Below are 24,746 nucleotides of genomic sequence, written 5' to 3' on the forward strand. Positions count from 1 at the left end.
CCAATAATTTCCATATTAGTAACTGCAGTTTGCCATATTGTCATGCGTGTCTCTGTCCCATTAAAAATGTTGGCAGTTATTTTACATATTAGTTGAATTTTGGGCATAACAAAAGACACTTAGGATGGGGGGTGGAGGGATTATGCAAGTGGTATTGCAGGAATCCGATTGGCTGCCACCACTTGCTTGAACATATACTTTGAAAGGAGATTTTCTCCTAAAAGTTTAATGTAACCAGCATGGGAAAATACGCTGAATCATAACTATATTAGGTAAATAACAAGTTCAGTTATGATTTCAGCGTGTTTTACAGAAAGCTGATCTGCAAACCTACACTACAGTTTCACGCACATGTGGAAGGCACTCGGGGGGTAAGAGCTTGCAATTCCTATCGTCTCATAGTGCTCTCGAATGTATGCACAGAGGCACTATGCGACGGCAGTCGGGGTTAATGAGTTAAAGCTATTTCCCCATATTTACTTCAGAAGGGAGCTTGTCTGCACTTCCCTGGGGATTACGTTGTTCAATTTGAATTTATTTTGCCGTATCCTTTGTAATAAGGCAGTATTAACACTACTGACAGTAGAATCTTAAGAAGTTACCAATGAACAGTCACGTTTGGAGACTTTTTTTGTGTTATATCTACAATGCATCCTTTTTTCAAATCAGCAATCATATCAGAGTCATTCACCTTACTACCCAGAGAAGAGGTGAAAAAAAACAGTCACTTGTTAATCTAAGTATTATCAGTTGGGGTGTGATAGTTATTTGCTCCAGACTAGGAGGGGAGAACCCAAGAGAGAGTGAGGATTTTTGGTTCTAGAAATTTTGGAACTGGGACATCAGTTCTACTATCTGTTCCCCTATCTGCCTGGCCTTCTTATTTTTTTCTCTCATCCATTCTTTCTGGGGGGAATTGCATCTGCTTCTGTTCTGGTCTCTATAAAAGTTTTGCTACTATCTGTAATATTCCTTGGCAGGACCATGTCTCTGTCTCTCTTCTTATCTCCTGTCATTTTGCCTACCTGGACCTTGATGTCTGTATGACTGTCCCTGGCTATAATATGACTGTAGTGGTCTGGGATGCAGTGGCAACTCCACTGGAGATTGTGGAGCAGAAAGCATTAGTTAAGCTGCAGGCAAATTGGAATGAGCTTGTGCTTGAACAGGGGCATTAGCCTTTTCAGGCTGCTTATTCTTTACCTTTTTTTACACCTTTTGAATGAGAAAGTTCAGCTTTCTCCATGTTAAGGGCATCAGAAGTCTTGTCTTCTAGTACCTGGGCTTGGGCAGCAAGTATTCTTTGCCCCTTGTTGGTGGTAGGGCTTCATCCCCTTAATGGAATCTAGATATCTACTGCCCTGATGACAATCAGCTGCACAGTGTGGGGGTTCTTTTTAAATTTTAAAGATATCTGTGTGCTAATGCAGAAAGTTAATCTTTGAAAATACAAAACTTGAAAATCATTACACTCCCTGTATCTGAAAAATCATCAGCTGTGAAATACATATCCTTTAATTGGTTATAGAATTTTTTCTGTTTTTTGGTACATACCTTATTGTATTACATATGCTGCCTGTCAAACCTCTCTCTTATAGTGAAACCTTCCAACCACCCTTTTAAAAATGTGTATAAACTCTGAGGCTCATTTTTACTTTCTTGAGATACTTTAGCCAACTCCATCTTCCCATCATCTTTGGACTACCTGATTATAAAACTGTGCTCTTCTTTACTGGTTATGGATAAACCAACCAAGAACTCTGATAACATTCTAACATGTTGGGCAATTTCAGTGTTTTTTGCTTGTGAGTTCAACAAGATCTGCATAGTGATTTTAGAGATTACAGACCCTTGCCCCCCTTGTTCATCTTTGCACTATAAGTAGACCAGAGCTCATCTCTATCTGAATTAGAGGCACTGTGGCAGTTTGCTCTCTTCTTATTTATTTTTATTTTTTATTTAACATTTGTTAACTGGGAAAGTCCGACTTGGAACAAAGCCAATTTTCAGCGGAGGCCTGGGGAGAAAGGCTCCATATGCATGTCTTTATAACGTGGGAGGAAACCGAAGCACCCGTAGGAAACCCACACGAATGCAGGGAGGACATGCAGACTCCACACAGAAGGCACCTCAGCCGAGAATCGAACCGGAGAACCTCTTGCTGTGAGGCGACAACGCTACCACTGCACTTAGCTATACACTTTCTGGGTAGCTGCTAAGTGAGGGTACAAGACTTTCTAGTTAGGCATTTTAAATTCTGTCCCATGCCTTTATTACAACTACTACAGCTGGAACTTTGTTCTCTACTGGCTATAAGCTCTGACTTTAACATCTCCATCAGCTGTGCTAGATGGCCTAGATCTTTCTCTGATTGTGCTTCAAATTCAGACTGCCTGCTCTTTTTATCCATATTATTATGTATACCTCTCAAAAGAGGTTCCCTTCTAAACAGACAATATTCCAAGTCTCTGCCCTATGCTAGCAGTATGCCTGTATGGTAGCTAAGTCTTCCAAACATTTCACATTGCTGTCTGAGCTGCACTTCTAAGTCATGGACATCTACCTATCTTTCTATTTCCCTCCCATTATATAGAGGTTGTACAGAGTAATGAAAACTCATATTTAATTCTGATGCTAGTGCTTGCAGTATTTTTCAGCTGTGGGAATGAAGATAATGCTGCCTCAAAGTCGCTCGTGGAAATGCGTGCAGACTTCTGGTTTGCATTTTCCTCAAAAATATCCACAACTACTGAAGTGTTAGCCATGTTATATAAATAAAACTTAACAACATCGTTAACACATTTTAAGGAAAATCTGTGCATACTAAAACAGTAGTAAATTAGTCAATAGTCATAAGAAGCACAGTTATTTGCCAGTGATAGACCAGTCAATTATATTTTAGTACTTTTACAAGATACATGCACAGTTTTGGAGTTATTTTCACTTCGCTTTAGCTGTTTTAATTAGCTTGTCTCAGAAGAACCCCCATTTTACAGTCAGAACAATTAGACCAGATCATAATAATTTTATATTACAAGCGATGGCTTTATCTGAGGGTCAGAATAATTTGTCTCAAAACATACTTGTCCCGTTTCCAAACCTATTGTTTTAGGTTCAAATTAAGTTTAAAAATAAAACAGCTAGCATGCACTAGGTTAGATTTGTTTAAAAAGAGAATTTAATGCAATATATAAAATAAATTAATAGTTTAATGACTCAGTAGGCATTAATCTGAAAAGTTCTGTACAGCAGTAAAAAGTCAGAAAAATCACTTTTATTACTTTAACATAGCTCAGTCAGGCAAGTCAAATGCACCTTGTAAGTCCAAAACACAAAAAAGTTCCTGTTTCATCCCAAACATCCTTTATTGATAGAATCCTTTAAAACGGTCTTTTGTCCTCAGTGAGCACTGAAAAAAAATGTCCTGAATTCTGTGTCCACTCTCTGGGGAATTCCAAAAACTGAAGACACATCAACACAGGCTCCCCTGAAGACAAAAGTCCAATTCAGTTGCAGGTAGACTTGGTTGAATACCTTTCGGGCAAACCTCCCTCTCTATCATTTTAAATGGGCCTACCTTTGTGGCCAGCCAGGGTTCTGAAGTCAGCAAGATGGAATATCACAGTTTTATTTCCCTTGTCAAATTATGGCTATACAATAGTATTCAAGGAAACTCTTTCAGAGTCTTTCTGTAGTTTTGTTAGATAGGCAACTCAGAAAACTGAAAGTCCAAGTATGACTGCCCAAGTATCACAGAAGAAAGAATGAATAAAACTGAATGCACAAGTTTCCCTGTAGTATATATCTCTTTCAAAAACAGAAGGGAAGGCTTTGGAATCCATGTATTCTGTATGAACTGTGGAGTGACTCAAGCTGTAGATATGTAAGTCTTATTTCAGACTCAACCTTTGGAACAGCTTGTTTTTCTCTCCCCATTTTATTTATTTATTTAATTACTTAATTACTTAATTACTTGTTTAATTACTTGTTTGTTTATTTGTTTGTTTTTGACAAAATATGGTATGGGAGACAAAAGAATGGATTGTCTTTGCAGACATTAAGCTTTCTTCCACCCTGTGATTTATATTACCCTTTCAAAACTCTTTAACACTTCAGTTCCACACAACAGAATAGTGAGTGTCCTGTTTATGCATAAAGTACAGTTTTGTACCTACCATAAATGTAGATGTTCGAGGATCCACATTGCTGCAGTCCTAACTATTGGGTAGTCCGCTGTCCAGTCGGCCCGAATACCAAAGTATATGGCTGACGTCGGTCAGGGCGCATTAGACTGACGTCAGTACGTCAGGGTACTAATGCGCATGACCGACGTCATATCCTCAGTCTTTTCTTGCCCCAGATGTCAGAAGACCCTGAAAAGCTAAGGCCAAAACCAAAAATTCCAAACATACCTGCACCAAAAATATGTACCATATATACAAAATTACCAGAATATAACCTCACCTACACAACCACCCTAAACACAGAGGGGAAGGAGGGAGGGTAAATTGGACTGCAGCAATGTGGATCCTCGAACATCTACATTTATGGTAGGTACAAAACTGTACTATGTTCTTCATTCCACATTGCTGCAGTCCTAACTATTGGGTAGAATCCCAAAGCAGAGGTAAGGGAGGCTGGCAAATCATAAGGAAGCAGGAACTGACAACATGCCTTGCAAAATAGCTGTGGCAAAACCAGCCCTAGACTTAGAGTAGAGAGGAAGGTGATAATGCTTAGAGAAAGTATGCACTGAACTCCAAGTAGCTGCCTCCAAAATATCCTTAGTGGCCACCCCCTTAGAAATGCTGTAGAAGTGGCAGTAGCCCTAGTGGAATGAGGCCTAATTCCAGCTGGAATCTCCTTGCCATGATGGGAATAACAAAATGCAATGCAAAACCCAATCCACCTAGAAATAGTTTGTTTTGACACAGGCTTGCCCTGCGAACCCAAAGCAAAAGAAACAAACAACTGCTGAGACTGCCTAAAATCCTTAGTCCTGCTCAAATAATAACGCAATTGCCTGTGTACATCTAAAGTGTGCAAAATCTTTTCCCCTTTATTTTGGGGATCTGCATAAAAAGTAGGCAAATGAATAGTTTGGTTTAAAGCCACACTAGAAATCACCTTAGGCATAAAGGAAGGATTAGTACGTAAAGATACCCTATCCTTATGAAAAATCAAAAAAAGGCTCTACCGCCATAAGGGCCTGCAACTCAGAAACCCTTCTTGCAGAAGTAATGGCCAACAAAAAAGCAGTCTTCCATGACAAATATTTCAATTCAGCAGTAGCCGCAGGCTCAAAAGGTTGTAGAGTAAGTTTCTCCAACACAAAATTGAGATCCCAAGCAGGAGTAGGAGCTCTACGTGGGGTCTTATATTCTTTGCCCCTCTAAGAAATTGCTTGAACAAAGGATGCGAAAACAATGGTGGGTCACAATCATAGTGAGCTGAAATTGATGCAGCATGAATCTTAATGGAAGAGAAAGACAAACCTTTGTCCAATAACTCAGTAAGATATTGAAGAGCCACACTCAAATTAGGCTCAGAAATCTCCAAATTGTTTGCTGCACTCCAAAATAAAAATCTCTTCCATTTTTCTGCGTACACTTTCCTTGTACTAGGTCTTCTGGCTTCCATAATCACATTTAAAACTTGTTGAGGAAGTTGAGACCTGCTGTCTTTCAAAACAGAATATGCCAGGCTGTTAGATGAAGAGATTGAAGCTTGACATTGAGCAGGTGACCGTCCCTCTGAGACAACAGGTGTGGAATCAAGGGTAAAGGCCATGGAGGCTTCCTTACCAGACTCCTCAGTAATGGGTACCAGTGCTGCCGAGGCCAATCTGGAGCTATTAAAATCATCCTTGGCTTGTCTTGTCTGACCTTTAGAAGCACCTTTGGGAGAAGAGGCAGAGGTGGAAAAGCATACACATGAAGATTTTTCCAACTGAAAGAAAGAGCATCCACTTTCCAAGCTGTGTGATGAAACCTCTTTGTGCAAAACTTTGGCAGCTGGTGGTTTAGTGGAGAAGCGAACAGATCTATGTCTGGAGTTCCCCATGACACTGTCAATTTTGAAATACATGAAGATCCAGTTTCCACTCGTGGGGATCCATGATTTGTCTGCTTAACACATCTGCTAAGGAGTTCTGTGCTCGGCAGAAACCTTGCCTGAAGAGTTAGTTGCAAGCTGAGCGCAGTCTCCCATAAAATCATTGCTTGCCTGCACAATGGGTAAGAATGTGTTCCCCTTGTTTGTTGATGTACCACATGACAGTTGTGTTGTCTGTTAGAATCAACACCTGCCCTGGAAGAAGTAACTCCTTGAAAGCCATTAATGCAAACTGGACTGCTAACATCTCTTTCATGTTGATATGTAGATGCTGTAGTCTGGCAGGCCACTTGTCTTGTATCCACTTTCCATTTAGATGAGCTCCCCAAGCAATGTCTGAGGCATCTGTCGTTAGAATCTGACTCGCCTCTGGCCGGGTCACAGAGAGTCCCTTGTTTAGGTGACATTCCTGAGCCCACCACAAAAATTCCTTTTGAATGCAAGGTATTATTTGAATGACAGTGTCCAAATCCTGGCAGTGCTGTGTCCATACATTTTTGAGATACCATTGTAGCTTCCTCATATGCAGTTTGGCATTGGGAAGCACCAGAATACAAGATGCCATGAACCCTAAGGCTTGAAGGACTGTCCTTGCAGTCAGCCCGGACTGAAGAGATAGTTGATGGAAGTAACTGGAAAGATTCTTTTGTTTGTCCGGGGTTAAAAGGCCATCTGGGCTGCTGTATTCAGTCTCACACCCAGAAAGCACATGTCTTGAGAGGGTACTAGACTGGACTTTATTTCGTTCACAGAATACCCTAGGCATCTTAGCACTGCTATGACATAATCCAAATGCTGTAGAAGGTCTTCCTTTTCTTGAGCTAGAATCAGGCAGTCGTCCAAGTAAGGATAGATTTGAATTCCTTTTAGCCTGAAGTAAGCTATCACTGGAGCCAGAACCTTTGTGAATACTCTGGGCGCAGTGGATAAGCCAAAGGGCAATGCAGAGAACTGATAATGAGAATTTCCAGCTCGAAAACGCAGATACTTCCTGCAACTTAGTCTTATAGGCACATGAAGGTAAGCTTCCTTGAGATCTAAAGTTACCATCCAGTGATCCTTGCCCAGCAGAGGTAAAAGCTGTTGTAACGTCAACATTTTGAACTTGGGAATGTCCAGATAAGTGTTGAGGATAGATAAATCCAAAATTGGCCTCCACGTGTTCCCCTTCTTCGGTACTAGGAACAGGCGAGAATAAAATCCTAGGCCCCTTTCTGGCACAGGAACTGGCTGAATGGCCCCTATGTGGAGCAACAGAGAAATTTGCTTGTGAGCCTCTTGTCTTTGTAGAGGAGGAATGTCTGGCATGCCTTTGAAAGGAGGCATGGTATGGAAATAAAACCTGTAACCGTGGTGAATGATATCCAGAACCCATCTGTCTTGGGTAATTAAATCCCAATTTTCTTTGAAAAGAGACAGCCTTCCTCCCAAAGGTGCTGCCAGGCGAGAAAGTACTGGCAGCTGAAAAGGCAGGTCATTGGGTCTGCTTACGAAAGGACTGACCCCTGCCCTCACCAGAAGTCTGAGCAGGGGAACTCCCTGTCCTAGGCCTAAAAGAACCTTGAGCTCTGCCCCTACCACGTCTAGACCTACCCCTAGACTGGGAATCATAAGCAGGATAAGTCCATCCCTTAGTAGGCCAATTTCTACTAAACTTCGGAGGCTGCACCTGCAAAAAATCCTTAACAGTTTGCATAGACTTAGCCTTGTCCTCCATTTTCTTTAAGACTGCTTCCACAGGCGAACCAAACAACACATCAGACTGCAAAGGAGCATCCAAAATCCTTGTTTTAACATGCTCAGCTAAATTCTGATCTCTCAACCAGGCATGCCTACGAAGAACAGAACCAGTGGCAGCCACCCTCGAGGAGGCCTGCACAGCATCAAAACCATATTGCAAGGAATGTTTACCCACCTGTTCAGACACATGAACTAAATCCTGCAACTCTTTACACTCAATACCTTCTGCCAGAGCATCCACCTTAGATTTCAATTGTGAAAGGAGATAATTCTGATATTTTAACATGTGAAACTGACAATTCAACGCCCTCATGGCTAAAGTGGAAGAAGTATACACTTTCTTTCCCCATCTATCCAAAGCCCTTGCCTCTTTATCAGGAGGAACAGGATTTTTAACAACAGAGGCCTTCACACCTTTAGGCCCCTGAGAGACAGTTTCCGGGTCTGCCCTAGGACTCTTAAGATACTTATGAGCTTCAGGCACCCTATAATACCTATCCGGTTTAACTGGGGCAGGAGGCAAAGAATCAGGATTGAGGGAAGCCTCTGCAAAACATCTTCCACCACATTCAGAACAGGAGGTATAGCTAAAGGCCTATGCTGGGGTAAAACAAGAATTCCCTAAGCCTCTTCCTGGAATCAGAGAAATCTTGACCTTCCCATTTAAAATGCTCCCTCATGGAATGCAGAGTCTCTGAAAATGAAAAATCCTCAGGAGGAGAAGCTGAAGGAGTAGAATCATCCACATCAGAATCAGAATAAGGAGGATACTCCTGCAAGTCTTCAGCCAAGACTCAGAAGCCTCGAACATTGCTCAAAACTCTCAAACTCAGGTTCCACCCTAGGCCTCTTATCAGGAGGGGGCATAGAACCTCTAATCATAGTAATCAAATCCTCTGCCATTTTAAGCATATGTTTCTTAGGCAAAGACCCTGCCACTGAAGTTAAACTTGGCCTGCCTCTCAAAGAAGCCTTGGAAACAGAAGGGGAGGCTCTAACCACCTTAGGAAGAGGGGGAAGAACAGCCACCTGAGAAGCCCCCTCAGCCTGGCCTACTTCCTGCGAGGATACATCCTGTAACAGTAAAGTCTCTCCCTGAGACTCCAAAGAAACACCTGGCAAAACCTCCGGCTCCACTGAGCCTTCTAAAGATCCGACGTCTGGGACTGTCGGTTCTTCCACTCTAGGCTTTGCTGCTTTGTCCTTGCGCTTTTTGGCCGAAGCGGGCGTCGGAGCCTCCGACGGCATTTTATAATTACAACGCTTCCCAAAAACTAACCTGGCACAGTCTAACCTTCTCTTAATAGTGCGTTTGTTAAATCTAGCACAAGAGCGGCATCCAACAACGTTGTGCTCAGGCCCTAAACAAGGTATACACAAAGTATGGTAATCCCTATGAGGTATCTGTTTCCCACAAGAAATACAGTTATTCACTTTTTCTGACATCCGGTTAAATACTGAGGCAAGAAAAAACCAAAATATTCCCCAACGGGGTACTTAGCCAACTTTGATTCGGTCTGAAACTCTGACTTCAGAAACTTTCAGAACGCCAACCTGCACTCGCAAAATTGCTTCTGCATCGGACCATGCGGCAAAAAAGACAGAGGATATGACGTCGGTCATGCGCATTAGTACCCTGACGTACTGACGTCAGTCTAATGCGCCCTGACCGACGTCAGCCATATACTTTGGTATTCGGGCCGACTGGACAGCGGACTACCCAATAGTTAGGACTGCAGCAATGTGGAATGAAGAACATCTTTGAAGTCCATTCCATGCCAGAGAGTCTGCATGCCTTTGGCTTAGCTGAAAGCAGATAGCATTTCCGATGTCCAGGAGATGAGAAGTCTTTGTTTTCTACTAAGAAAGCAATATAAAATCGCATGGTTTTATGCACTGTGCTTTTTCAGTCTTTTTGTTACGTTATGGTGTGTTATATCTCAGGAGGATAGCGCAGCAACACACAAGGGCAGAATTTATAAATTCAATCAATACATAGCAAGAATGGCACCATGCACACAGTACGCAACAGTATACACAATGACATTAATAACAATAACAAATATAGTAATGAAAATAAGGCTAATAATTATGACTATCAATATTAGTAATATGTATATGCATGTGCGTGTATATTGTCAATCAAATGCTTTTTTTTCTCTACAATCCATGATTATTCATAAAGTGCATGTAGGTGGAATATTCTTCCAAAAGACATTTATTATTTTTGCCCTTGGATGCATCACCCTACACTGTTTATTGTAACTGTTTTAGTGCTACTGTTATTCTGCTGTTACAAGTCGTTTTGATTTTTGCCGTTGACATAAAATACTGCTATTACAACTGGAACACCATATTTAATTTATCTGTAACAGGATATTTTGCTATGGAATAGCTGCATTCCATTAAGTGCTAGTAAATTTATGGATTTCCATTCCCTGTTGCTATAAATTCATTCTTTATAGATAACTCAGAGTCCATTACAATGGAAAGTTTCTTTATTAACATAATGATTCTGTTTCTGTTTTAGCCTACAGAAGGAAATGGCAAACTTTACTCACCACTTCAAGTTGGTAAGTTAGTGGTTCCAACTTAATTTTATTTTGGCAGAATAATTTAAATTTCGAATCTGTACATGTGATGCTCATAATTCATATGCAGTGCAGCTTGTCAAGTCTTGTAATGTAAAACCCCATGACTGACAAACATACTAGACCTGGTACTCACCAACATGGAAGAGTGCTGCACACCCCCAACATCATGTCTCATCCTCACTGGTAAAGCTGGACTACAGAGCTGTCTCCTTTAAAATAAAAATCAACTTGGTGACCCCAGCAAACCCTGTAACCATTAGGAACTGTTCCAAAACAAGCTACACCCTGTTAAGAGATAGTTTATCAAAATTCAGTGCCCCTCCTATCCTTGAGTTCACAACTATCTTTGCAGAATTTTTCACAGAGACCCTGTATAACCATGTAAATGTCTGTATAGAGGCTGTTGTACCTACTAGAATTAAGCCCAAAATAAACTCTATAATCAAATGATACTGGTGGAATCATGACCTTAATAGGGTATATAACAAAATGAAAAAAGTCACGGCTAAAATCAGGAAGAGCAACTCCCACAATGATAGCAGTTCTTTCTCTAATTAAAATAAATAAGAAACTAAGAGGACTAAGTAAGTCCATCAAGGTCAGTTATGAGGTCAAGATAGTCTCACAGGCTGCAGACAACCACAAGGCCTTCTACAGCTATGTCTATACCCTCTAAGGCAACATACATTAGTGTGCCAAACTGGTTGTCAGTGGTGCCACATTTACTGAGCAAAGTGATATAGCGAATTTGCTGACTGACAGATTCAGCTCAAACTTCACCCCTCATTCCCCCACCTCTCTCTGTTAAATACCTACTAGCATAACCCCCCAACTATTAACAGGGAGAAGATCATGGTGGTGCTTGCTAAGGCCAAAAACATGGACTCAATGGGTCCCAACAATACCCCAGGATGCTGTCTAAATAGCAGGAAGCATGACCTATCAGGGCCGCTTGAGTTACTTTTCAACTGTAGCCTCTAAACAGGCTTTATACCATGAGAATGGAGGACTGCAAATGTTATTCCACTTCATTTTCAAGGGTGGACCATCAACTAACCTCAGAGACTACAGACATATTAGTCTGATTAGTCTAATATGTAAAGTCATTGAATGAATTATTATAGAAAGATCAACAAACACAAAGGCAACTTTCAGACACTGAACTCAACCCAGTTTAGCTTTGCCAAGCGAAGATTATGCCTATGAAACCTGGTGGACTTCTTTGAGAAGGTCACAAAAGCAATGGATGAAGGGAAAATGGTGTATACCACCTACCCGGACTTGGCTAAAGTGTTGAATAGCATACCCCACTCAGGTATAGTTGACAGACTCATTGAACAGGATATAAACTCCTACATAACTTGTTGGATTGCCAGCTGCTCATAGACAGGATGCAGGAAGTCAGGCTTGGTGATACCACCTCCACTAAGAGATTGGTCACCAACAAGGTACCTTAGGTCTCCATACTGGGGCTGCTGCTATTTGCCATCTACGTCTCAGAGGTAAAGGCTAATGTTAGGGGCCTTTAACTGACCAAGTTTGCAGATGACTGAAAATTGGGAGCTATCATAGATTCACCCATCTTACAAGAAGTTCTAACACAGACAAATGACTGGTGCCAAGTCACGAAATAAAACTCAATGCCAAGAAATACACTGTGGTATCTTTCAGGAAAACCGCTACCCAGGCTAATTACTCCATTGGTTAGATACCCCTAAGAGTTGACTTGGTAGTCAGGGGTCTGGGAACATATGTAGATAGTAATCTGGCCTTTGACCAACATGTCACCAAGATAGTAAGAAAATAATTATATTTTGCCCAACTTATAAGTATAGGCATGGAATCCAGGTCCAAGAAAGCCACAGTGCCACCTTATTCATCCCTTATCAGACCCATCATTGAGTAAAATGCCATTTGCGGCATTTACTTGACCAGACATATGCAACAGCTGGAATGCTCACAAAGATTCCTTACCAGGAAATTCCAGGGTATAAACTCATTGTCCTATATGGACCACCTTAAAGCCCTATCTCTATATTCTCTCTCCTACAGGTTACCGAGAGGCAATCTATGCCTGGCATGCAAGGCATTCTCAAATCTAGCTCTGATGAAACTTTTCCACATCTGCAAAATGAACAGCATCAGAATCACTTGATCCAAGGATTTAAATTTTGCTTGTGACATAAATAAACATGTTGGTGAGACAGATGCATGTCTCAGGAGATCCCCATGTTCTGGAACAGGCTCCCCATCAATGTGAAGCAGAGTCTATCCCTACCTATTTAAGTGTAACCTTGACCAGTGTATGAGAAATCAGAAATTCACCCTGGGTCTGGCATTTCTCTGATAGAGGCAGACCAGACAGTAATGCCCAAACTAACATATAACCCCCACCCCCACATAACATCTAGTAACTTCCTGACTACCATACCCCCCTCTCAATAAATGCCCATGATACATTGGGACACAACTGGGTTGGATAGCATGGCTAGGTTTATAAAGGCCTTGGTGGTTGTTAGCCTAGCATATAAATATGAACCTATGAAAAGAAACACTAAATATCAAAAAGAAAATGACTGAAGAAAATTTCAAGTGGTGATAAATACTCGATTTAGCCTCAGCTTCTACTTTATCAACATCTTGAAAAATATGTATGGTACAGTTGGAAAGAAGTAAATAATACAGGAAACAAGAATATTAACATTTAAATAGCAAAACAAAGTAATCTCATTTAAACAGAAACGTATTGGATAGGTAATGAAAAGAATAAATAAAACAAACCAAAGAGCTGGCCTGTTGTAATAAAACATGTTTCGTTTAATTAACACATGATTATTTGGACCCAAAAACATCTAAAACTTTGGGAGGTTGACAATTACAAAATATAAAAATATTTTTTTTACAAGAATTAACAAAGAATTGTTTGAACTACCAAGCCGACCTGTAAAATCTAAGAACAAAACAAAAAAATAATACAGACCAAAAAATGCACATCGAGACTCAAGACACTATAACAAAAGTAACATTTAAAACAGTTAAGTGCTTTTGTTTTATAAAAACTTTTCATAAAGACGTCAACAGAACCAAAAATCACATGGTGCAATGGTTTGCGTTGTTGCCTCACAGCAAGAGGTTCTCCAGATCAATACTTGGCTGGGGTGCCTTCTGTGTGGAGTCTATATGTCCTCCCTGAGTTCATGTAGGTTTCCTCTGGGTGCTCTGGTTTCCTCCCATGTTACATGTGTGTCCTCATCTGAAAATTGGCTTGTTCCAAGTTCGACTTTCCTGGTAAACAAATGATCTAAAGTTGTTTTCATTTGATCTTCAACCTGAGAGACCTGAGGGACATGGATCAGGCATGGATCCAAATTGGCTGTGTACTCCAGCATCAGATCCAAAGTACAAGCTCCTCCCCCACCATTAATGCTCCGCTCTCCCTCCTCCCCCCAGATCTTGTTTGCCACTCGCTTTGAACAGCACAGGTTTTCTACTGCTCCAAGCTCCTTAGCTTGTAAGTGTTCTTTTTTGGGGGGTTTATCTCTTCTCTTTCTCCCTATCATCTCTGTCTTCTCTCCCCTACCTTCTACTATCTGCATCTCGGCATCAGTCTTTGTTTAAAAAAAACCAAACAAACTTTTCTTTCCTTCCTAGTGTGTGTGTGTGTGTGTGTGTGTGTGTGTGTGTGTGTGTGTCTGTATGTGGGGCCTTCCTTCCCATGGCTTACACCCCTAAACCAGGGTTTAGGAAGTGAGCAGAGTATGGGAATAAGCTTCCACCTTCCGATGCCCACACTCTGTGCGTTGTGTGTTTGGGAGTTTCCCATTTGGATACCTCCTGCTCAATCTGCATGGGTTTCAACCCCCACACTTTGATCGACAGGAGGAACAAGCTTATTTTAAATGGTCTTCTCCCACCACCCGCAGAGGCCTCTTCTTCTTCTGCCCCAGCTTCTGGGACTCAAACTCCCACTAAGAAGTCAGGGTACAGAGGGAAGGCTCATTTGAAAGAGTGGAATCAGCCTAGGAAGAGGTCTCCAAAGCACTCTTCCTCGGCCAAGCCTCCTGCCAAGTCCCGGCTGGATCCGAGCCCAAGTTCTCCTTGGCTCTGGTGTCCATGCTTCTCCCCAGAGCCAAGACCTCTCGGGCTTGGTCCACAGATGCTTTCTCTCCTTGGTATCATTCTTGGCTGGGGTTGGTGGCTTCTTCAGTCTGTCCACACTGAGCCGGTTCAAAGCCGAGGTGGACAGGATGATGTTGAACTTTCTTTGGGCCCAGATTCAGCCGGGAGTCTTGCCTGCTCCATTCCCCTCTGAGGCTAGGAGCAAACAGTCTGCTTTACTCCCTATCTCTCCTTCCCCGATCCAACCTTCAGTTTCGGTGCCCTTGGGTCTGAGGTTCCCAGGTGTTGAGGGGTCGGTGCTTATGGCCCCTGGTACCTCAGCCCCGACCATTACCTTGAGTGGTCTGTCTCCAATGTTTTCAGAGTGGATCAACTCTCGAAGCTGTAGCTTAAGTGTTGTATCTGAGGGGATGGCTTAGACTTTGAGACTTTTGGAGTCGTCCCTTCCCCTCAGGGCTTCTGTGCCGGGAAGCTCTACTCAGGATTCCCTCTTGGTGCCGAGGGTGGAGGACAGGCAGCCTCCAGCCTCAGCTGTTCTGCCTTCGGGGGTCCACTCACCTTCAGTGTTTGAGGTGATGGAGAGAGTCCTCTTGGCTCCTTCAAGAGCCTTGACACTCTTGTCTTCAGATTTTGCCCTGGTTCCCTCTCTTTCTGGGTTGGAGTCTTCAATCCTGCCCCCTCAGGCACAGCCTGTTGCCAATTTGCTCCAAGAGGTTCCAATTCAGGAACTCCCAGAAGCTTCCAAATCCTCCCTGGAGTTTCTCCCCAAGGAGCCCCCTCGGAAGCATACTTGCAAGAGGAGGCACTTAGACTCCCGTCTGGAGTCCCTCACTGATAATACAGATTTTGTGGAAGGGGAGGACTCCCCCTGATCACCTCTGGAGGATGCATCATGGAGATCCTTCACCAACGCAGTGGGTGGTCTGCCGTCAAGCCCAACCCTGACAAGTTGACATTTCTGGAACATTTGTCACAGGACCTTCTACCTCCTGGGTGTCCCCCACTGTGGATCCCTTAGTGGATCTCATCTCCAGTAGGGCATGGAAGGAATCAGACATGGTTAAGCCCATCCCCAGGCACCTGGACAAGGTGCTCAGTGCCCTATTAGACAAGCCCCATTGGTCCAAGGGGCAGTCAATACCATGGTGGTTGCAACGGCCACCCTCCAGACAGGGTGATGGATCATTTTGGGAAGTGGACCTACACTTCAGCCACTTTTACTTTACATGCGCTGAATTATTTGGCACATGTAATCAGACTGCAGAAGGACCTGGTCAAGGAGGTTGCTGAGTCTGCCTCAGGGTCCATGTCGACAGAGGAGAAGATGGTCTTCTCCTCTTGCATAGCCACCCTCACTATTTCAGACACTTCCATGAGGCTTTTCTCCCCTGCTACCACAGGTGCCTCTAGGGCTATGGGGACAGGTGTAGCCATTTGGCGGCATGCCTGGCTCCATCTTTGTGCTTTTTTGGAGCCCTTCATGGTGTTTTCATGAATGCTGCCTATGACAGTTCTACCTTGCTTGGAAAAAACAGTTTGTGACATATTAATCGGGAGTGAGAAGGATGGGAAGACCTTGTCTGCTGTTGGGATCCGCTTCTCCATTTCACAAAGATCCTTTTCAAGAAATCAGCACAGGGTCAAGAAGCTGTGGTTCTGTAAGTCTCAGGTTTCTCCCTAGGATGCTCAGGGTCTGCCTTCCCCCACGAGCAGAGGGGGATATAACAGATGCCGCCCTCATGGTAGAGGGGGTCCAAAGGACCAGGGTTCATGGGTTTCTTTCCCGGACAAACCCTTCCAGCAATCCTGAGGGATTGCCTGACTGCCCATCTCTGGAGGCAGTTGGGGGGGGGTGTCTATTGCTGCACCCAACAGCCTGGGAGTCCATTACAAATGATCAGAGGGTGCTGCAGATCATATTCAGAGGTTACTCTTTCCCCTTTCTTCATCCTCCCTCTCCACCAAAACACCTCCCGGACATTCCACCTGGTCAATGGAAGGAGACAGTCATAGAAATCACCAGGCTGCTCGCAAAATGAGTCATTCAGCCCATTACCCCCAGACCATTCTGCATCAGGCATTTATTCCAAGTTCGTTTTGGTGCCAAAGAAAATGGGGAAATTAAGATCCATCCTGCATCTTTTGACCCTGAAACTGTCCATTGCCAAGACGAAGTTTCAGATGGTCACCCTTCAGTCCATTCTGCCCTTCCTGCAGATGAATGACTGGATGTGCTTGGTGGACCTCCAGGATATGTACTACCATATCAAGATGGACAGACACTCCCAGAGGTTCCTCCACTTCTGGCTGGGACCCAATCATTTTCAGTTCAGAGTGCTTCCCTTTGGACTCATCACTGCCTCCCGGGTGTTTACCAAAGTGATGGCAGTAGTGGCGACTCACCTGCGGCTGCAGGGTTTTCAGGTCTTTCCCTACCTGGATGATTGGCTCCTCTCCGCTCCCTCCAGGCATTGATTGACTCATGCCAGGGATTATCTTCTCCATATAGCCCTGTCCCTGGGTGTTATGATAAATCTCAACAAATCTGAACTAGCACTGGTTGAGGTGTTGGATTTCATAGGTGCTCAGCTAGACAGCACATAGGGCAAGGTGTTCCTGCCTCCAGACAAACTGTTATTATCACATCATCATCATGTACAGTACATTCTTCAAGCCCAGTTTCCCCCTGTGGGCTTCATTCTGCAGGTGTTGGGGTCCATGGCAGCCACAATCGCCCTTATTCCAACCGTATGCCTCCATAGGAGGGTCCTGCAGTGGACCTTAGCAGTTCAATGATCCTTGCTAGACCTTCTGTTGTCACATCCTGTTTGACTGTCTCATGTTTGCAGTGACTCCCTTCTTTGGTGCCTCCAATCCCCGGACCTCCTTCTGGGTTGCCCATTTGTTCTTTCCTCCCCGGTGATTACAGTGAACATGACGCATCCCTGCTCTGGTGGGGGGGATTGCATGCAAAGGGCGGTCCAAGGCACGTGGTCTACTCTGGAGACCAGTCTGCATGTCAGTGTCCTGGAGATGAGGGCAGTGCTTTTGGCTCTCCATGTCTCTCTTCCTCCTGGGCCTATTTCCATACAGATGGACAATATGTCCACAGTCTGGTACATCAACAAACAGGGGAGAACCACATCTTATCCCCTTTGCCACAAGGCCATGAGATTGTGGGAGTGGGCGATCCCCACTGGCCATTTTCTGGTAGCATGCACATTCTGGGAAAATCCAACATCCTAGCAGACAGGCTCAGCCGATCTATTCTGATGCCCTACGAGTGGTCTCTGAATCTGTTAGTAACAGACAAGATCTTTCTAAAGTGAGGTTAGCCTTGCTGTGATCTCTTCACCTCTCTTTCCAACACAAAATGCAGTGAGTATTTTGCTGTGATCCCGTCTCTGGGAGGAGTAACCCAGAAATGCTCTATTCCATGCTTGTCCCTCCAGTTTACTATATGTGCATCCTCCGCTTCATCTAATGTGCAAGTTTATTCAGAAAGCTCATCAGCTGGGGAGCTCTGTTATCCTCATTGCACCTTTCTGGCCTCATCAAGTTTGGTTCCCTTCTCTGTGGTTTCATATAGTGTGTCCTCCCTGAACTCTAGATCCGGTCCCAGATCTGGTCATGCACCCATCAGGGGTTCCTCACCTGGACTTAGTCAGCCTGAAGCTCATGGCTTGGCTGCTCCAATTTCCATGATAGCCAGAGCTCCTGGGCTTTCTTCTCTGCCATTTTGGAATTTTAGCTTACATTTTTAATAATGGCGTTAGCTTCTCTTCTGTTAAGGTCCATTTGGCAGCAAATTCCAATTTCTATGTGAGGGAAAATTCAGCCTCCTTAGCTTAATCTGTAAGGCCTTTCTGAAAGGTACCTTTGTTCTTAGTTCTCAGGTTAAGGACCCATCGCCTCCTTGGCATCTAACCTTCGTTTTACAGGCATTGCTTTCTCCTCCCTCTGAACCAGCTGCCTCAGTTGATTTGCAGTTTTTATCATGGAAGATGGCTTTTTTGGTGGCAATTACCTCAGTCAAAAGGGTTTCTGTGCTTCAAGCTTTATCTTTTAAGCCCCCTTATCTAGTTTTTCATAAATCCAGAGTGTCCCTGCAGACCAGTCCATCTTTCTTGCTGAAGGTGGCTTTGGAATCAAATATTAACCAGATCATTAATTTGCCAGTTTTCTTCCCAAATTTCCAAAATAGAGGGGAGTACAAATTGCACTTACTAGACGTGCATAGGTAGTTGCGTTTCTGTCTTCATAGAACCAAAAGCTTGTGTAAATTGGATCAGCTTTTTGTCTCATATTCTAAACCTCATTTGGGAAAGCCTGTTTCTAAGGTTACAATTGCAAGCTGGGTTTCAGAGTGTATTTCTTTGGCCTATTGAGCTAAAGGTTTGTCTCCAATGGGACATGTCCAGGAGCATTCCTCCAGATCTGTCTCTTCTTCTGCGGCTTTTTGGTCCAGGGTTCCTCCTGATGATATCTGTTCTGCTGCTACCTGGTCCTCATCCCATACCTTTATTTCTCATTATAAAATGGATCTTCTCTCCATGAGCAGAGCATCTTTTGGCTCAACCATGCTCCAGAATATCCTTTCATAAGGACCTCCCAGATTATTTTTTGGTAGCTAGTGACTCTGTCCCTCAGGTTGAAGATCAAATGAAAACAACAACTTCAGATAAATAAGTTATGTACTTACCATAACATTCCATCTGAGTTGTTGCTTTTCATTTGCCTTCAACCATCCCTTCCTCCATCCTCATGCTTTTTTTGGGCTATGTAATGGACTGGACTGAAGAGACATAGGCCCTTTTGTCCTGACTGCCTCTGAGTATGTAGGCCTTTAGAGGGTAGTGCCAGATTTTATAGCATTTAGACTATATAGAGTCGGTGCTGTTCTGCAACAAACTCAATCTGAGGAGAGGAGGAAGAGTGGGGCATTATGGGTAGGGGAGGAGCTTGGGCTTTGGATCCAATGCTGGAGTACATGGCTGAGTCGGATCCATGCCGGATCTGAGTCCCTCAGGTCCCTCAGGTTGAAGACAAATGAAAAGCAACAACTCAGATGGAATGTTATGGTAAGTACATAACTTATTTTTAAATAAAATAAAACTAAACAATTCTCTTTAAATGCAAAAATCACATACCATGGTATGCAGTAAACCAATTTACCATAAAATGCAATCTTAAAGTGTTTGTGCTTCTAAACAAGTACTATATTCAACATAAAACATTTGAACTGTCATTTATAGAAACTAATCAATTACTTAAATGTATTTATTCAACAAAAAATGAAGTATTCCTATAATTTGGATACCTTTAATTGAGTATACTGTTCCCCTTGGTGGAATATTAATTTTGTCCACAATAAATAACAAAAGCTTTTTAAAATTCACACTTTTCACAGAGTGTTTATAAAGAGCATTCTTTATGTATTTATTCTTCATATCACACAAATGCTTATATATTGCCCAGCTAAGCTACCTATCTATTTACCCTATATAAAATACTTCACAGCTAGCCAGATAAAACTCATCTTTACATTTGCAGTTTCAAGCATCTGGACATGGTATCGTTCTTTGAAAAGTAATGACCAAAATATATGGTCCTTCATGAATATAATTCAAGCTTCACGTTTGTGCAGACTCTTTGCACTTACTTTTACCTATGAAAAATGGAAAGTCATGAGTTTATCTAAGACTAATCTCATTGGTTAACCATTCAATCACCTCTAATGGATAATCTCTGTCTAAAAACATTTATCTCATTTTACTAAGGTAATTTACAAAATTCATTTGTCACTAAGCCAAACTGGATAGACTAGTTATCTAATTTTTTACCAGATTCTTCTTCTGCCATAGAGTGATGGTTGCTTGTAAAGTATAAATATGCATTAGAAAATGTTGACTTTCTATAAATTGTGGAACAAAAACTGTTGTTACTTGCATCCTCATGTATTGTTATGTCCCAATAATTTATGCTGCTTTTTGACACTTTACAAATCTCAAAGAAGACACTGCATGTTTTTACTTTTTGTTTGTGATGAAGTCTTTTTGAAAGGTTTTTATAAGATGAAAGTGAGTAATTGATTAAAAAAACAAACATAAGTTTTGTTATATTCTGTTCTGGCCCAACATACATTTTTAGCATATTTCATCTCTTATTTTACAAGCTTCCACCTCCCAATCTACATACATACTATATATGTGGATCTAGTGAAATTCATTGAAATGGCTTTATGTTTGTGCGCTTAATGTTTACCCAGTAATGTTGAAATACATATATCAACATCCATCTGTGCATGCACTGAGGTTGTGCCTCGGAAGATGCTATTGAAAAAGAAAATGTTTTTTGCAAGGGCCAAGCCACCTAACACCCACAACCCCACAACCCCTACTAATATCTGTACTAACTCTGAGATTGCACCATGTCCATTACCTGAAGATCATCCTTTATTGCACAGATGTCAACAGATGTCAGTGTCACTGCTCGACAGAGGCACAGCAAAATAATGGGTATAGTTCCCCATACTAAAGGGGTGGCGTAAGCCACAAAACTATGGGCTAGGCTTGTAAATGCCCTCGGGCAGATAGCCTAGTATGAACCTATGAACCTATGAACCTATAAACAGTGTTGACCAAAGCAGGACAACCATATACAAGTTGATCTTATCCTTGACTGACCAAATTAATTGATACTATATATAGCTATATCTATATCTAATCTATATAATTATATCTATAACTATCTCTCTCTCTCTCTCTCTCTTTATATATATATATATATATATATATATATATATATATATATAGATATGAGGCATCATTTAGGTTAACTGTTGAAATAACTGACAGCTCTTTTGTTGAGCAACAGTTGAGTGATATCATTATAATATCAAGGTTTGAGGAGTATGCCTTTTCCCTGGCATTGTTTAATCTCAGAGTTGGAGTATATAAGTAACGGATATTGTTATGCAGAAAACATTGACTTTTAGTCAGAGCATGTGCTCTGTATTTTCAGTTTCTTTTTCATATTTTGTGCTGGCATTACAGACGTCAATGTTTTGATGATATATAATATCTATCAATGTACATAGATAGAGAGGTAGCTAGAAACTTTGAGATTACACTACCTATAAGAAGAGGAGAAATTGATGAAAATGGAATACTCACCATCTTGCTCTTCTGCAAGTCTAACTGTCCTGATGAGATGTAAGCATTCTTTCAGGGATGGTGTTTTGAACTAGCCAGTGAGAAACAGTTGGGTTCCCATAAAATGTCATGAGAGAAAATGTGAAATGTTCATAAGTTCATTAGGGGTGTAACAGTGTTTTGGCCTAATGGCTTACTGGGAACATCAATTACTTTAAATAAGGTGTATATACCTTATCCTTCATCCAACAGTCCAATTATTTCTTAAAGGTAGCCAAATTGTTGGTCAAATGAATATTAATTGGAGTATTGTTCCATAAATTAGCCATTTTGTTATTAATACATAATAATTTTAATCTAGTCTTACACAAATAAACCTGAAATTCATACTATTATGTCTTACAGTGTTGTCACTTTTAAAAATGTCCAAATTAAACACTGTTTACAAAACTGGAATATGAAAGGTATTATAGGCCAGTATAAGTTTGCCATGAATGCATCTGTAACTTATTGAATAATGTTTCAAATATCTATATCTATTTTCATAATCCAAATCCTTAGCTGAAATATTATTTTGTTAAATTTCCTCTTTACTTATTCAAATTCATATAATTGCCCTTGATTAAGGATACAAAAAGCATTATTATCTTGTAAGATTGGTCTTATGAATGAGTTAAAATACTATTATAAGGCAATCCTCATTCCTCATTGTTAGTGTTTTTAGAATGAGTCCCATTTTCTTCAGAGCTTTGCAACATAAAGCCTTAACACGATTACCAAATGATAAATTAAATGATATCATGATATCCAAATCATTATAGTGCCTCCTTCAATAATGCTGTAGATAGATAAATAAGATTATATTTTAACTTATTCATAAAGTGCATAATATTGCATTTATTGATATTAAACTTTAAATCTGTAGATCTAGCCCATACCATTAAGGTATTCACATATGCATTCAGAGTTCTGTAGTCTTTTTCATTTTGCATTGTAAATCTGATTTTACAATAATCTGCATATTTATATATCCAAAACTTTCTACTTTTTGGAATAGTAGCAAATACCATATTAAAAAAAGACAGAACACAAGAACTGTGGAACATCAGAATATGTAGGCAAAATGTTGACATAGTACATTTATATTCAATACATTGTACTCAATTCCTTAGCCACTCCATGATTCATCTTACAATATAGCTATTTACATTCAATTTTTTGTAGACATTTATTGATCACATCAAATAGTGGGCAATCAAAGTCCTTAGTTAAATACAGAAATATAACACCTGGGGATAGTTCCTGCATTAGGCTTCAATTATGTGTTCATAAAACCTAATTAAATTAGTTAAAGTAGAGCTACCGTTAATGAAGCTGTGTTGTTCTGTGTCAATAATGGAAAGATTAATACCAGTTTTATGCAGTAGTTCTAGTAAACATCTCTCAAAACACTTTGCTATATTGAAGTTAAACTTATTTTCAATAGAGTCTTTTTTTCTTTTTTAAAAAATGAGAGTAATATGGCAGATTTTCCACTCATTTGCTGCATATCCTTGACTTAAAATTAATGAATATATTATGTATAAAAGGGAGTAATGTATCCTTAATGTTAACCAAAACTACACCAAGAATTAAGTCCACACAGGTAATAACTTGTTTATTTTAGACACTGATTCTGAAATTATTTTTTTCGTAAATGTAGGATATACACTATTAACTTTAATTAGATCAAGCTGATTTGGGTCCATTGTTTTGTTATAGCTGAAAGCAAAGAATCATTTAAATTCATTAGATATCACTTATGTCAGTATTATTTATTTTAAAAGAGTCAGGTAGTGTAGAATTGTTCTTTAATGAATTAATATATTTAGAAAAGGATTTTTTATTAGTTGTTTTAATAACTAAACTAAGTTTATATTTATTTTTCATATCCCTAATTTTTAATTTTAAATCCATTCATGTTTGATTATAGACTCTTTTGTTCCTAATCATAGAGAATTTTTTTACAAATTAAACTGTCTTTTCTTCTTCATAAGAATTCTGTGTAGTTCCCTGTTTAACCATAAGTGATAATTCATTTTTGCAATGTAGGTTGACAATGTTGCTTTAATACAAGTGTCTACAAGTGTTTGATATTGGTTAGATAAGGGGTGTGAAATAAATAACCTATTCCAATATTTATTTTGCACAATATGTATCAGTTGATTATAATCAATCAGACCACAATTATATTTTTGAGTAGCTGTCTTATAATTGTCCATAAACTTAAGACTGAGTATTATTGATTTATGATTGGAAGCCCAGGGGACATCTTTGTCTTAATATTTTTAAATAGACATGGGTTATCTGTGATAATGAAGTCAAGAATGTGTTTACCTCTGGTGTTTTTACTGACACGTTGTATAATACCATTAATCAGTATTATGGTTATGAATTTATGTTCAAAATGTATCATGCTAGTTTGATCATTCCATGATATTCCTGGATAGTTAAAGTCTCCCAGCAGTATAATGTTTTTATATTTCACTATTATTTCTAAGTTACACAGATATTCATAATGCTTATTATTTTCCACACTGGGGTGTGATAACCCAGAATAATATGAAAGCTAGTATTAATTTATACGATTATACATTCCAGTCCAGGTACTTGTTTGAGCAAAGTAGATGAAATGGAGGTATGAATCCACATAGTGACTCTAACTATTCAGTTTTCTCACACACATTCATATTTAATATAATATTTTATTTGAAAACAAGAATTCCATGATTCAACTATTGTAATAATTTTATAACTTTTTTCTTGTAACAAACCATATATCTCATCAGCTTTATTATCCAAACTATGACACTTACAAGAGTAACACTTCTGAGAAGTATCAGGTTTTCTGTATAATCTACCTGACTTTCTACTGATTTTACACCTAAAATACTTTAGATGAGCTGTTATTATATTCCATATGAAAGAAGCACCATATCTGTTTAAGTGTACCTTATCCCAGGAATACATTCTATAGTTGCAAGCG

General features: G+C 40.6%; 1 protein-coding gene across 1 annotated transcript in view; it reads left to right on the plus strand.

Annotated features, from left to right (window-relative positions):
- Positions 1 to 24,746, plus strand: part of ADAM33 (ADAM metallopeptidase domain 33) — an 897,076-nt gene that overhangs the window by 843,430 nt on the left and 28,900 nt on the right. Inside the window, exon 13 of the mRNA XM_044064075.1 lies at positions 10,385 to 10,427. Coding sequence (XP_043920010.1) covers positions 10,385 to 10,427 — 43 coding nt within the window. The remainder of the gene's footprint in view (positions 1 to 10,384; positions 10,428 to 24,746) is intronic.

Source organism: Protopterus annectens, chromosome 2.part2, assembly GCF_019279795.1.
Source record: "Protopterus annectens isolate FY-2018-M chromosome 2.part2, PAN1.0, whole genome shotgun sequence".
NCBI lineage: Eukaryota > Metazoa > Chordata > Ceratodontiformes > Protopteridae > Protopterus > Protopterus annectens.